The sequence below is a fragment of the Acomys russatus genome, chromosome 4, assembly GCF_903995435.1.
Source record: "Acomys russatus chromosome 4, mAcoRus1.1, whole genome shotgun sequence".
NCBI lineage: Eukaryota > Metazoa > Chordata > Mammalia > Rodentia > Muridae > Acomys > Acomys russatus.
The window spans coordinates 64,588,034-64,602,605 of record NC_067140.1 but is presented as its reverse complement, the minus strand read 5'-3'; the positions used below and the strand labels follow the sequence as shown (position 1 = coordinate 64,602,605).

The 14,572-nt window shown below is 45.3% G+C and overlaps 1 protein-coding gene across 1 annotated transcript in view; it reads left to right on the top strand.

Annotated features, from left to right (window-relative positions):
• Positions 1–14,154, top strand: part of Anapc1 (anaphase promoting complex subunit 1) — a 77,757-nt gene extending 63,603 nt beyond the window's left edge. The window contains exons 39-48 of the mRNA XM_051144593.1: positions 388–474; positions 3,143–3,260; positions 4,143–4,220; positions 4,530–4,597; positions 5,464–5,602; positions 7,043–7,129; positions 7,872–7,967; positions 9,815–10,013; positions 11,743–11,877; positions 14,028–14,154. Coding sequence (XP_051000550.1) covers positions 388–474; positions 3,143–3,260; positions 4,143–4,220; positions 4,530–4,597; positions 5,464–5,602; positions 7,043–7,129; positions 7,872–7,967; positions 9,815–10,013; positions 11,743–11,877; positions 14,028–14,143 — 1,123 coding nt within the window. The 3' untranslated portion in view covers positions 14,144–14,154. The remainder of the gene's footprint in view (positions 1–387; positions 475–3,142; positions 3,261–4,142; positions 4,221–4,529; positions 4,598–5,463; positions 5,603–7,042; positions 7,130–7,871; positions 7,968–9,814; positions 10,014–11,742; positions 11,878–14,027) is intronic.
• The last annotated feature ends 418 nt before the right edge of the window (positions 14,155–14,572 follow it).

The following is a 14,572-nucleotide window of genomic DNA, read 5'->3' as shown; positions in this document are numbered from 1 at the left end:
GAGATTGGTATTTATAACAGCCTGCACTGCTACATTTAATCCCTAAGTTTCTGCTGTTAATATATGAATCTTCATCTTTGAATTTTGATTTATCAAAATGATAAAATACCCCATCACCCTCACTCCGCTGTTTTAGGGTAAACATCGTGTATTAATTCCTGGGTTGACTTTTGGCATTTGTAGAGCGCTGCTTCTGTTTTGAGTATAGTCAGTCTGAAAACGATGCAAGGACTAACTGTAAAGAGCTGTCCCCTGCCAAGGCTACACTTCGCTTGTCATGGCTTCTTACCAGTATTGTTACAGTACAGCCCCCCTTCTGACCCAAGAAAGCTTGAAGACATGAGCAGGAAGTTAACAATTATCTGCCCCACTGGATTTGCCCTGCAGGTATTCTCTGAGCACCTCCAACTCGTCCATTGCTGCTCTTCTCTGTGCCCTCTACCCACATTTCCCGGCCCACAGCACTGACAACCGGTGAGTCCTGTGCAATGCTTAGCCTGTTTCCTGAAGGTAGTCAGTCCGCTCTACTTTCATGGACTGTTGCTTTGTTTTTGACCTTACTTTCCTAGATAAATGTTTTAAGTGTCTCTTTCAAAGTATTAGACTAGAAGAAATTTCTGGACATCTGATGTCTGGTCATTTTCACATCTGTCAAACTGTTGTAAAGCCAGATAGAGTTATCTTCAGGTACAAATTTACCATTCAAACTTCAGTAGCCAAGGGAATTATAAAAATATTTTTTCTGTTATGATTATTTAATTCAAAGAAAAAAATCTGACTTAGTGGTGATGTGAGAGCCTTCTATTACGTAATTGCTGAGTTCTGTGTAAATGACATCAACAAGAAACAAAAATAGAGACCTATAAAAAAAACCCACACAATTTAGAAGCGGTGGGAGGCAGTAACCCTAAGTCAAATAAAGTCAGCATCATAGACCATCTAGAGGGCATTGTAGGGCACAAAGAATTACCGACTTGTGCATTTCCAGGGAAAAGCAAATAAATGACATAAAGGCAGCAGGTGTTGTACTTAATCGATAGCGCCCTCTGTTGTCTGCCCAAAGAAAACTTGGCAGCTTTCCTTGTCTAGTGGTGAAGGGTCAGGAGCCCTGGGAGCTTCTTAGGTCATCACTTTCATCTATAGCGTCAGGTTTAACCAGTGAGAGGAAAAGACTGCTCTGCGAAAGTAGCCTGAGCTGAAATCCAAACTCTGCTAGGCAAAGCTCAAGAACAGTGTTAACCCACTGCAGCTCTGACGTGTGGCCTCCATCCTGTCTCTTAGAGGTTCCCATGGTGCCAGGTTATTGCAGTGGAGTGCTGGTTATGTGATGAGTTGAATTTCCTCCCTCCCCTCCCTTCCCTCCCTCCCTCCTGCCTGCCTCTGTCCCTCCCCCCCCCCTTTTTTTTTCTTTCTGTTCTAGACAAGGTTTTACTGTGTACTCAAAGTTTGCACCGAACTAGCTATGTGACCCAGGCTGACTTTGAACCTGTGATTTTTCTGCTTCAGCCTCCCTAGTGTTGGGATCATAGGCGTGCACCATGATACATATCTAAAGCAATTTGGTGATAAACGCCAAGAATCTTAATGTAGGTCCGTGGGGTGGCAGCGTGGCAGCGTGTCTGCTTCGCATGTACTCAGTGCCAATGCTGCCCTCCCCATTTTTAATTATAGCTAATAGCAGTGACTTCCCACCCCTTTTCCAGTTTTGTTTTGTTTTGTTTTTTTTGAGACAGGTTTCTTTGTGTAGCCTTGCCTGTCCTGGAACTAACTCTGTAACCAGGCTGGCCTCTGCCTTCTATGTGCTAGGATTAAAGATGTGAGCCTCGCCGGGTGTGGTGGCGCACGCCTTTAATCCCAGCACTTGGGAGGCAGAGGCAGGTGGATCTCTGAGTTTGAGGCCAGCCTGGTCTACAGAGTGAGTCCAAGACAGCCAAGGCTACACAGAGAAACCCTGTGTTGAAAAACCAAACCAAACCAAACCAAACCAAACCAAACCAAACCAAACCAAACAAAAAAGGTGTGTGCCACCACTGCCCGGCTCTCAGTTTTATTTTTAATACACTTACAGTGGTGAATAGATTTGAGTGAGAAGAGGGAGGGCTGTTTTTTTTATCACTAGTGTTTTCAGATTCTGCGTGTGTGTGTGTGTGTGTGTGTGTGTGTGTGTGTGTGTGTATGTGTGTGTGTGTGTGTGTGTGTGTCTGTCCCATACGTACATTTGGAGGCCAGAGATTGACAGTGGGTATTCGCGCCTTGCTTTTTGAGAGGGCTCCTGGAATCTAGAGCTGGCCACCAAGCCCCTAGGATCCCAGGATCCTCTTGTCTTCACTCTCCTGACACTGGAGGTGTTACAGGCGTGTCCCTCTGCGCTGTATTCACTCTCCTGACACTGGAGGTGTTACAGGCGTGTCCCTCTGCACCCTATATTGGGTCTGGGGATCCAAACTCACGTCTCATACTCAAACCCTGTGCACTTTACCAACCCCACTGAGTCATCTCCTCATCCCTGTTTTTTATTGTAATCTTATTTCATTACTCTTTACTGGGATCTAAAAATTAAACGTTTATGTGTACCTTCTAAAATATAAGTTGTGAAGATTCAAAAGCAAACATACATACATACCACTCACAGATCAGTGTTTTACTGGGTATTTCAGTGGTGTGTGTGGTAGTTTGTATGCAAGGATGTGTACATAGAGCGTTGCTCTGAGGAGAACTGACTGGCATCCTTTCTTCTCTACCAACCCTGAGGAAAACCCAGCATCTACAGCACATCCCCTAGAAAGATGACGAGAGGTATCATGTGGAGCCCCCAAAAATGGTTGGACATGGCTATTTTAATCAGTGTCCAGGCCACCATTAATAAATACTTTCTTATTAAGCTAATTGTTACTTTCTTATAAAACTTTTTATCTGTGAACTCAGGTGAAAAATTCTTGGATCAAAGATCTAAGTAGTTTCTTAGATTTTTTTTTTTTTTTTTTTTTTTTTTTTTGTACCCTTTGGGGTCTGCAAGGTAGCTTAGTAAAAGAAGGTCCTTGTCTCCAATTTTAAACTGGAATTTGTCTTCTTCATTTCAGATTCTTCCTAACAGTGATTGTCAGGAGTCTGGTCTTGTCACTTCTGTGTTTTCTGTGCACAGGTATCACCTCCAGGCCCTCCGCCACCTCTATGTGCTAGCTGCAGAGCCAAGGCTCCTGGTTCCTGTGGACGTGGACACAAACACGCCCTGCTACGCCCTCATAGAAGTTACATACAAGGTACTGACTCTCCCTGCCATCTTTGCAGGTCAGATTATCTTAAAAGTATTTTAGGGAAAGGTGATAATACCAAGTGAACAGTCATAAAGACTGAAGCTTCCTGAGTTGCTGCTAATTGCCAGGCTTTCCAAGTTCTTGTATTTGGGTGTAACTTTAAACACTGTCAGCTGTTCCTTTGTCTTTAGAGATGACCACAGGGAAATGTTCCTGGTAACTTTATGTGGCTAATTACAGTGTTCTGCAAAGTGAGTTAGTTTAAAATGATTCTTAAGGTTTGGTTTTGCTGAATGTTTGAAATCCCCAATTGTGTATTAAGTAATCTTTCATTGGAATTCATATATAGACTACAAATCATGTAGTATGTACCAAATCATTAAATACTTCTGTTTGTCAAAACGTGCTACACTTCGGTATATGAAAGTGAGGTGATGGTGTCATTTCCTAAAGGACATGAATGACCCGGCGTGAGTTCAGTGATGACAGTGTAACAGTTGGAGGGCTGTGTGGCATGCTAGCGTGCTCTTATCCTGGTGAAGAGTTTGGGGCAACTGTCACAGTGGAAGAGAGGCTGAGAAGTGAGGCTTGTTCTCAGCATGTGTATAAGCCTACGTTGTAGAGGCACAGCCCTTCAAGATTGCTGCTCAGTGAAGGGCAAGCCCCAGGGTGTTGAGAGGATAAATGCTCTGAAGTAGAGTGTAGCCTTGAGTCCCTTTAAGGTGTGAATATTAGGGCTGTAGCTGTAGCTCAGCTCCAGCATGCACCAGGCTCTGGGCTCAGCCTAGCACTGGCAAGCAAAAGACTATTAGAGGAGTTGTGCTATTTCATAGTTACACACAGAGTGACCGCTTTTCCAATGCTGGCTTGTGTTTTGCCTTTGTAAAGAGCACTCAGTGGTATGAACAGACCAAAGAAGAACTGATGGCTCCAACGCTTCTTCCAGAACTTCATCTTTTAAAGCAGGTAAGTTGGTGCAACTTGGGTGGTTTACCCACGGGGTAAATTGAAACAGAACTGCATAGTTATAAAGGTTCCCCCTGTTTAAGAAAAGAGGAGAGCACCAACAGCAGGAGCAATATTTACAAGGGCAGAGGAGGTCTTGACTTAGAGGATTTTATTGATATGATAGTCTCTATCCTTTCAGAACACGGTTCACAGCAGTTGGATCTTGTTAACCAATAGGGGGCTCATTGTAGCCAAGTCACTATTTCCTCTAAGAAGCACGTTCAGCACGCCAGCCTTGAATGACTGTGTTTATTCTTGTCCCTGCAGATGAAAGTTAAAGGGCCGAGATACTGGGAACTGCTCATAGACTTGAGCAAGGGAGAGCAGCACTTGAAGTAAGTACGCAGAGCTGTCACGTGTGCACAGACGTCTACAGGGTGGTGAGGTTCTAGAGTAGTGTCTGGGTGGTGTTTGCCACTCTTTGGTCATGCTAGGCAGCATGTAGGGCATGTTGAACAATGTGGTCTATGTCTTTGAAGCAGGATTTGCTTTAGAATGTAGAAGTTTTAATTTGAAAGTCAAACTGTAAATGTTTACACATGTTCATGGAGTAACTAGAGCTGACTTGACATGAGACAGTGATGGGAATTTCTGTGGGTACAGGAAGATTTGATATAAAGGGGACCTTTCGTTACACCTGATTCTTGTCAGACGGTTTCTGTTGCCTCCTTTCACTATTCTCTTGTTACAACTAACAAGGCTGTGGTAGGTCAATCATATGCAAGTCATTACTTAGCGTGTTAATGTTATTATAACTTGGGAATGTGTAAATTATTTAAATTCATAGAAAGTTTTGAGATGCATGTAAAAGTGTCTTAGTCTGGTCCCAGTTGTATCTCCTGATTCTCTGGTAGCTAATTTCTGTTTGTGCTTAGAATAATTAGTATTTTCTTTCTACTGCAAGCCAGTCACTAGCTCTGCAGTGCTTTAAGATAAGGCGTATTGCTAGGGCCACAGGAACCAGCTGTGTTAGGTTAGAGCCCTGAGAGAAGAGCTCAGCCTTGAGCTGGTGGATCCCTTCCCAGTGAACACGCATCTGACCCTCCTCCCGCGCGCGCTCCGTCATTTTGCGCCTAGTGAACAGTACTGCCAGAGGATGGAGACGGCTTCCTCCCGTTTAAGAGCGGCACTGGAAAACACTGGCTTTAGCAGAGAACTACCAACGATACTTCCCATAAAGCCATCTCTTTCTTTCTTTTAGGTCTATTCTTTCCAAAGATGGAGTTTTATATGTAAAGCTCAGAGCAGGCCAGCTCTCCTACAAGGAAGATCCAATGGGGTGGCAGAGTCTGTTGGCACAGACTGTTTCTAACAGGAACTCGGAAGCCCGGGCTTTCAAGGTAGTGCTGCGTGTCACTTAGTGCCTCCTTTTACTGCTGTGGGCCGTGAAACTGAGCACACCATTGCTTCATTGGTACCACTGCAGTAGTGTCTAAAGTGAGAAATAGTTAAAATAAAAGTGTGAGTTAATTTGTGCTGTGGAAGGGATCAGTGCACAGTCCATATTCTAGAATTTATTTCCATCATTAGAAATGTGTTCTGTAGTCTAGATTTAATGTCAGAGATCCTCAGAGTGCCTGGGACTCAGGCCACACATAGCAAAGACGTGTCAGCTCAGCAGCCATGGGGCAGGGACAGCACTTAGCTCTCTTTATTCCCGAGTAAGGAGGCAATAGTTTATTGTGGTTCAGCTTATGCGATCTGAGATCAGTTAGCTGACACCAAGCCTTTCTCATGAATACTGGGATATAAATCTATAAAAGTTCCCAGCCTTGATGTCAAGTGCGTTGTTCTTGGTGGCAATCAAAAGATTGTTGCCGGAGTACTTGAAGAATTTTTTTGGCTTACGTTAGCACTATTTCTTTTTCTAAAAATGAGAGTTTACATGAAAAGCTAATCCAATTTATAGGCAAGTTTCAACTTAATTTTGACTACTGAAAGAATGTAAAAATTAAAAGACAGCTCAGTGTCCTGCCTGCTGGGAGTTTAGAACTAAAATAGGAAATTGAAATTGAAAATACTCTATTTCAGTCTTGATTAAGTGGTATACTAAGGGTTTTTTTCCCTACTAATTTTTTACACAAAAAATAAAATTCGTGCCTTAGCTGATTTTAAATGTTTCAAATGATGCTTAGATACAATGTTGACTTGCAACCATCACTAGAGCAGTCGCAGCTTGCTGACCTAAGCTGTCAGCTAGCCCCAGGAAGCTCCTCGGTGCTCTGTCTGTGGTTCTGGCTCCTCTGAAGGTCACAGTAGCTGTCCTCTTTTGGTAGCTCACTTGAGTGAGGCTCCTCGTTCCTTACTCTTCCGTATGATTGGACTTGTTTCTTGGTTTTTCGAGACAAATTTTTTTCTGTGTAGCCTTAGCTGTCCTGGATTCACTTTGTAGACCAGGCTGGCCTCGAACTCAAGAGATCCACCTGCCTCTGCCTCACGAGTTCTGGGACTAAAGGTGCGCACCATCACTGCCTGGCTGACTATTTGTGCTTCTCAACAGGCTTTTTAGTTAGACATTGAGGGAAGGAGGAAAGCCTTCTGCAGGTGTTTTATAACAAAAAAGGACACGTTTATTGTTAGCTTTTTGGTACTCAGTACTTTATATTAGCTTGTGCAAAAGCTTCTTGCAACTTAGCAGAGCAGGGTGACAAAGCTCCAGCTTTGTCTTGCGGCACCATGTGTGAAATGGGGGTAGAGTTCTAACTGCAGAGCTCACAGTGTGAGCAGAAAGGGAAGTAATAGTTGGTTATCTCACTGAAAGTGTGATTTTTCTTTTTTAGCCAGAAACAATTTCATCATTCACTTCTGATCCAGCACTTCTGTCATTTGCTGAATATTTCTGCAAGCCGACTGTGAACATGGGTCAAGTAAGTGTTGTGGTTTGCTGGGCCTCAGGACAAGATTTATAGTTCTAACAGTAGACAACCAAAGTCATTTGTAATATTCATGTCTGCCTTTGAGACTGATGACATCCTTCACATGCATGTGTCAGAGATTGCGGATAAAACCTGCGCCTTCCGTTGCCACCACCACGCCTTCCGTTCTCCCCAGCCCCCTTGCTGGGTTTGATTCTGAGAGCCCTCTGTACTTACCTGCGTGCTTTTTAAATAAGTAAATAAATGAATAAATGATATTTATTTATTTATTATACAGTATTCTGCCCACATGTGTGCCTACAGGCCAGAAAAGGGCACCATTATAGACAGTTATGAGCCACCGTGTGGTTGCTGGGAATTGAACTCAGGACCTTTGTAAGAATAGCCAGTGCTCTTAACCTCTGAGCCATCTCTCCAGCCCACCTGGGTGCTTTTACTCCTGCATCTTTGTTGGTGCCGTGCTGCCTTTCTGGATCCCCCCACTCCCAGGCGACTGAAGGCTCATCTCCTAGATTGATCATCAATCTACCAGATCATGTGGTGCTACGTCACCATCCTTTTTGGGCTTTGATATTGTAACCCTGTGTGAACTATGGCTTTTTATACGGATGAACTGTTTTTCACTGTGACAGTAGAGCTTTAGATTGCGCTGTAGTAGCTATTATATTGTTGTCTTTTGAGTTGATTTTGTAATATGCTTTGATGTGCTACAAATTACTTACACTTTCCATAGAAACAGGAGATTCTGGACCTCTTTTCTTCAATACTCTATGAGTGTGTTACTCAAGAGACCCCAGAGATGTTGCCTGCCTACATAGCAATGGATCAGGTATGCTGTGACTGATGTGTATTTCACATGGCCTAGCTCACAGTATGAGCACGGAGTTGCCTATGTGTTCAGTTTTCAGTTTCTTGTTTGCTTCTAGACATCTCGAACACCTAGTTGACACCAGTTGATAGCTCTATGCTGATGCCCAAAGGCAGGACTTGGTGCTAGCAGGAGTGCTCTCTGGAAGGCTGCCCTCCCCTTAGGAGTTCCACGCCCCTTTCTGTCTTCTTCTTCTGGTTTAGGGGGTGGGAGAGTGGGGAGAGGGGATAGGGGGGTAGAGTGGGGGGGGGGGAGGTGGGTGGAGAGGGTGGGCGGGGTAGATCATTTCCTCCCCTGCCTCCTTTCTGGGAAGCCACAGATGAGCAGTAGATGATTGCTGGGGTGTAAGATCCCACGTCCTCAGTGGTCTGTAGGCAGTGTAGAGCAGTGGTTATGGGAGGTCTGCAAGCAGTGTAGAGCAGTGGTTATGGGAGGTCTGCAGGCAGTGTAGAGCAGTGGTTTAGGGCGGTCTGCAGGCAGTGTAGAGCAGTGGTTTAGGGCGGTCTGCAGGCAGTGTAGAGCAGTAGTTTAGGGCGGTCTGCAGGCAGTGTAGAGCAGTAGTTTAGGGCGGTCTGCAGGCAGTGTAGAGCAGTGGTTATGGGAGGTCTGCAGGCAGTGTAGAGCAGTGGTTAAGGGCAGTCTGTAGGCAGTGTAGAGCGGTGGTGTAGGGAAGTGGCGCTCATTTTCATCCTTTGATACTTTGTAAGTGCCTAGGTGGGACATGTGGACCATGATGTCTGAGAGCCTTCCCAAAGCTTCAACCTTCTTGTCAGGGCTGGTCTTAATACAGCTTTCTCATAGTCTCATAGCTTTTCAGACCCAAGTTTCCAGTTAAGCTCAGACATTAGTTTTCTAACTTGGCTAAAATTTATCTGGGGGTGGGGGAGGGGTCTTAAAATACGGATCTTCAAATCCTGTTCCATACCTCCTGAGTTGGAGTCTGGGGTGCAGGACCCAGAGCCTACAGTTTTGAAGACTCCTCAGTAAATGTGAAGAGTGTATAGATTGGCATTTGGGAATCAGTCTCAGGCCAAAGAAATAGTCTTTGGTGGTAAAAATAATCTTGTGGATAGCTGAGTGGAAAGCATTGAGGCAGGAGATAACTCCCCAGGCATGAAAATCACACTGTGTAAAGTAGTGTTCCGCATTCCAGCAGTAGCACAGGGCCAGAATGCTCTTACTGCATGGAAGCTCTCCTTCCCTGTTGCAGAGAGTGGTCGGCACTGTGCTGGCGCTCTGCTTGCTGCCTCCCTTGGCACAGCTGCTAAGTTGTGCTTCTTGGGTGCTGGTTAAATGTTCTCTTCCTTTTAAGCACCCTGGGAACCCTCACCCCTCCGCCATCTAGAATAGTGTCCATGGATGACCATCTCCTCTGGTGCTGGCCATAGTCCTTACTAGGTGATTATTAACATCAGTGTGATCACTGGTTAGCCCTCCACCCCACTGAGATTCCTGTCTGATCCCTGTTATGTCATTGTATGTCACCTTCCTCCCCAGAGAGATATACAGCCATGGGTGGTAGTGGTAGGGGAGGGGGTATTCATTAGTCAGGGTTGCTGAGCCAGCACAGAACTTGACCTTTGTTGCTTTTACTTGGAACTTGCTCTCATGTTAAAGAAACTGAGCCACACCAGGGAGGGCTTCTTAGTATGGTCAGCTGCATTTCAGCACCCCGTGGCTCTCCATAGCGTCTTGCTGATCTGTCAGTCATAGTTGGGACACACCGTAGAATGCAACCCTGAAGACAACATGGCTAGAACATCTCACCATTTCATTAGACAGACCATTCTTTCCGTTTCCTCACACAGGCCATAAGAAGTCTTAAAAAGAGGGACATGTCAGACACATCGGATCTTTGGCAGATAAAGTTGATATTAGAGTTTTTCAGTTCACGAAGTCACCAGGAAAGGCAGCAGAACCAGCCTAAGCGAGGACTCTTCATGAACTCTGAGTTCCTGCCTGTGGTGAAGTGCACTATTGACTCCACCCTGGACCAGTGGCTACAAGGTATGCTGGCACCCTGCCCTTGTGCGTAGAGTACACTCGACTAGGCCTTTGTATTCTAACCGTTTCCACTGGCAAACAAGGTAAACCTATCGCTTGACTGTTTGCAGTTTGATGAGTCAATGCCTGGTTATGTACTTCAGTGTCTTTAAAAACCCATTTCCCTGCTTTAGGGATGGGCATGTGAGGCAGTCAGTGAGATCCTTGGGTAGCCAGTGGCCCTGGCTCTCTGCCAGGACAAGTGTTAACTTCAGAGAGAAGGAAACTGTAAAGTTGCTCATGACTCCTGGACATGATGCTGATTCAGATGAATGAAAGGATGGTAGGGATGCAGCCGATATGGTACTTGCACCCAAGGTGCACTTTCTGCAGTCAATTCTTGGGTCTTTATGTTTCTTTCAATTCATTCAAATCCTCACAGCAAATGCCTGACAGTGATCTGCTCTCAGTCCGTACAAGCCCTCATCATAGTCATGGCAACTCCTTGGTTCATTACTGGAGTTGTCATGCCAGGACGCTGGGAAATAAGGTTCTGGCAAACAGGCTGTAAACAGGCTTGAAGGAAGCAGCTCCGCCAGCACTGCCTTTATGCTTACCACCTGCTTCTGTGTAGCCTTGAAATGATTTGGACAGGCATTTCAGGCCCCATTTTTTTAATGAAAATGTTATATATTAGATGTCAGTATTTTCTTTCCACGGAGTTGGTATTTCAACACCTTAGCTATTGAGAGGTATGACGTTAAGTCTTGGCAAATTCTCTGGCAAATCTCTTAGAATGTAAAACCTTGGTGGTGATGGGGCACCACCTGGTTGGTCTGTTCTCCTTCAGGACACTTGGTAAATTCAGTTTTTCAGGCATCTTTATCTCTCTTCTTTGTTCTCCGATTGTTGTTGTGGTTCAGATGTCTTATGTGTGTAACAGAAGACTGAGCTGAGCTTGGTTAACTAACAAGGCTAGCAGGAAGCTTGTATAACTGGAGGTCCACACTAAGACAGCTTTAAGAGGCTCCTCAGTGCCTGGACCTTCAGCTTTACCCCCGAGGCTCCGTTTGCTATCCCTTGCGTAGACGCTTTGCCCCTTGTGGTACTAAAACAACCAACAGTTCCTTTCCTTCAGATTTCCGTGGTGCTCAGAGAGAGAGCTGCCTTGCTTTTAGGAACTGTGGCATGAAGACAGGGTCCCTCCGTCCCAGAAGCAGAGGTGCCGCTGAGCTTCTTGATCGTGACCCAAGCCACATCTCACCCCCTTCCCCAGCCCTCTCCTGTCCCAGAGTTCCTCACTGAGGAGCTTAGGTCATTTGTCCTCAGCTGACCACTGTGTCCCAGGATAGGATTGCCTTAGTTGCCCCGGCCCCTGAGTAGCAGTAGTGCTTGCACCCTGTTACAGTGCATTTTCCTGCCTGCACTCTAAACCGCCCACACCGGAAACTCAGCTGTGCCAGACTGTCTTTCAGAAGCACTCTGATAGGCATTGGGATTTGATCATTTCCAGCCAAGAATAAGCAGATTCTAGTCCTGGGCTGAGTCAGGCTCCTTGAGTGACTCCAGTGGAGGAAAAGATGTGACCGTGGGTATTATGGTACCTCCTCAGTACTCTGAACTGGGCAGTGCCAGGCACCCTAGCCTCTCACCCTGTGCAGCACTGCCAGGCCTGTGCCAAGGGCCAAGTGCATACTTGATGAAAAAGTAATAAAAATAACCATTGTCTCATCTCTGTTCTTGGTCCTCGCAGCTGGAGGCGATGTGTGTGTGCACGCCTACCTCACTGGGCAGCCTGTTGAGAAGTCTCAGCTAAGCATGCTGGCCTGCTTCCTTGTGTACCACTCCGTGCCAGCACCTCGACACTTGCCTCCTTTGGGACTGGAAGGTAGTGCCATCTCAGCCCTCTGTTCAGTGTTGTTCCCACTAGTTTCTAGTTGGGGGGAAATTCTCGGAGTCACTGTCTAATGCAGCACTCATCTTTGTTCATGCCTTACGTTTGTTGAGAATGCTTTCTGAAAATAGAACAAACCGTATACTTCATTTTAAAAAAGAAGCTTTCAGAGTAGGACTACAAGTGTGTATGTTATTCTGTATATGAATGATGTCAGTGTATTTAATTACATGGGTTGGGCATGGTCATCAGACATCCTACCACTGAGCTATAGCTACAGAACTTGCTTGATTTTTATTATAACTTTTTAAGATTTCCTAGTTTTAAAAAGTTGTATATAGTACCAGTTTCTGTTACCCTAAAACTTTAAAACTATAGGTGTAATTATGTGTATATTTACAAATTTTTGGGAGAGGGTTGTTTGGTTGTTTCGTTTTTGTTTCGTTTTGTTGTGAGACAGGGTTTCTCTGTCTCATCCTTGGATGTCCTAGACTCACTTTGTAGTTCAGGCTGGCCTTGGACTCACAGTGATCCACCTGCCTCTGCCTCCCAAGTGCTGGGATTAAAGGCATGCGCCACCACACCTGGCCCTTATATTTATAGTTTTTACATTAGGAAGTGTAAAATATTGAGTGAGTGCTATTTGCAGTATGGAATCAGGCACTGAGTTTGTCAGTAAAACAGCCTGATTTATTCATGCCACATTTAAATTGCTACCTTTTCATTGGGGGGTGAAAATATTTTTGAGAAGGGGAAGGAAGGTTGTTCTGTTAATGTTTAATCACTTTTAGCTTAATGCCTTTACTGGCTTATGTGACTTAGGAAACCTCAGAGAAAAATGTATTATAACCAGACTTCTAGTTATGGGGAAGTGCTTCTATTTTGTGGCCTCTACTATGGAAACAATTACAAAAGTGAGATAAATGCATAAAATAGCAGCTAAAGGTTTGGTGTTACCCTTGCTGACTGGAATGTTTGGGAGTTTCTTGGCTGTGATAGGAAAAGGGAGCCCAATGTAATGCCAAGAAAACTCCTAGAGTTGTGGGAGGGAGGTGAGAATATGGAGAGACCAGGGGAGCTGCAGTTTGCAGGGGCTGTCAGAGCAGTGAGCTATGCAGAAAAGCCACAGGGTGCCTTTGGTTTCAGAAGAGTTGCATGGAAAGGAATGCCCTGGAGGGAAGAGCTTGCAAGTGGACTAGAAGGCAACCTGCCAGTTGTTTTCATCAGTCCAAGACTAGTGTCTCTCCCACAGCTTGGTAATGGAACTTAGCAGGGTATGGCTGAGGTCATGGGTTGTAAATTGCCTCTGGTCTATGTAGTGTTGTGGTCACACCTTATAAGTCTCAGAGGATCAACACAAGTTGTGATCTGTGATCATAACTGCATGAATGTTTTCTTGAGATTTGACTGTATCCAGGTCAAAGCTCAATAGCTCAAGAATACAAAAATACATAGCAGTCAAGTGGGTGAACTGACAGTATGTGGCAGACGATAAGAGCAGCCCCGAAAATGGGCATGGTGGCCCATCCTGTAATCTAAACATTTAGAAGCAGGACCTCTGTGGAGGGGAGGGAGGCCATCCTTGGCTTTGAGTGAGTTGAGATCTGGCTGGGCCCCCCCTCCCCCCTACAGGACCCTGTCTCAGGAAAGATAACAGTAGGTGAACAGGCCCGCAAGCTGCCTTGCTAGTGCAGCCCCAGGCTGGCGTCTGGTTGGATTTGTGCTGCCTCAAGCTGCTTGTGCATTCCTCCTTGTTGCTCCCATTTTGCCTCAAGCCAATGGCGGTCTCTCCCTGGCTTCTGCCTGTGCAGGAGTCTTGCCCACCTTTCCCCCTGTATTGTCTTTCTTTGCTCCCCACCTTATTCTTACTCAGATAAGAAAGTAAATGCTACTGAATGAAAAAAAGAAAAAATAAAGCCCAAGATGGAGAGAAACAGGAAAGTGTATAACCTGTGCTGTTGGAACTATGGGATGGTCAATTTCAAAGTATAGAATGGATAAGTTGAAACTCTTTGAAGTGTTTCAGGGAACTAAAAATCCAGGGATGGCCACGGGGGCTTCTGTCTGGAAGGAAGACCTCCTGGCTGTGCTGAGCTCCTTGGAGGGCTGTGTGGTGACATGGCTTTTGGCATTTCTCCTTTCAGGGAGCACAAGCTTTGCTGAGCTGCTCTTCAGGTTCAGACAGCTGAAGATGCCAGTGCGAGCTCTGCTAAGACTGGCTCCTTTGCTGCTCGGGAATCCACAGCCAATGGTTATGTAACCACCGTGGGTGGAAACCCTCCTGGAAAGTAACTGCGGCACAGAATCACCATGGCAGCAAAGCTGAGGCAGCGGAACCCAGATGCGTATGCCTTCCTGTATCTAAGTCTGTGTTGAAAATGTTACACTGTTGCTGCCCACATGTCATAGGATGTATAAAAGTCAGTTAAAAGTCACTTTTGTAAATAAAGATTTTTTTTGGTTTGTTTTCAAAACTATTGATGATTGCTTTGACGTGAGAAAGTAGAGTGACAGGCTGAGCTTTGAAGCCTTTGAACTTCAGTGGTTCAGGTAAAAGGTAGGCACTTTTCTGGCTGCCACAGCAGTGTGCCCGTGTGGCCTGTTACGTCACAGCGTACCCGTGTGCTCTGTTATGTCACAGAGACTCTGCTTCCTGTGGCGCATGAATGCCATTACTGCGAGCAGATTT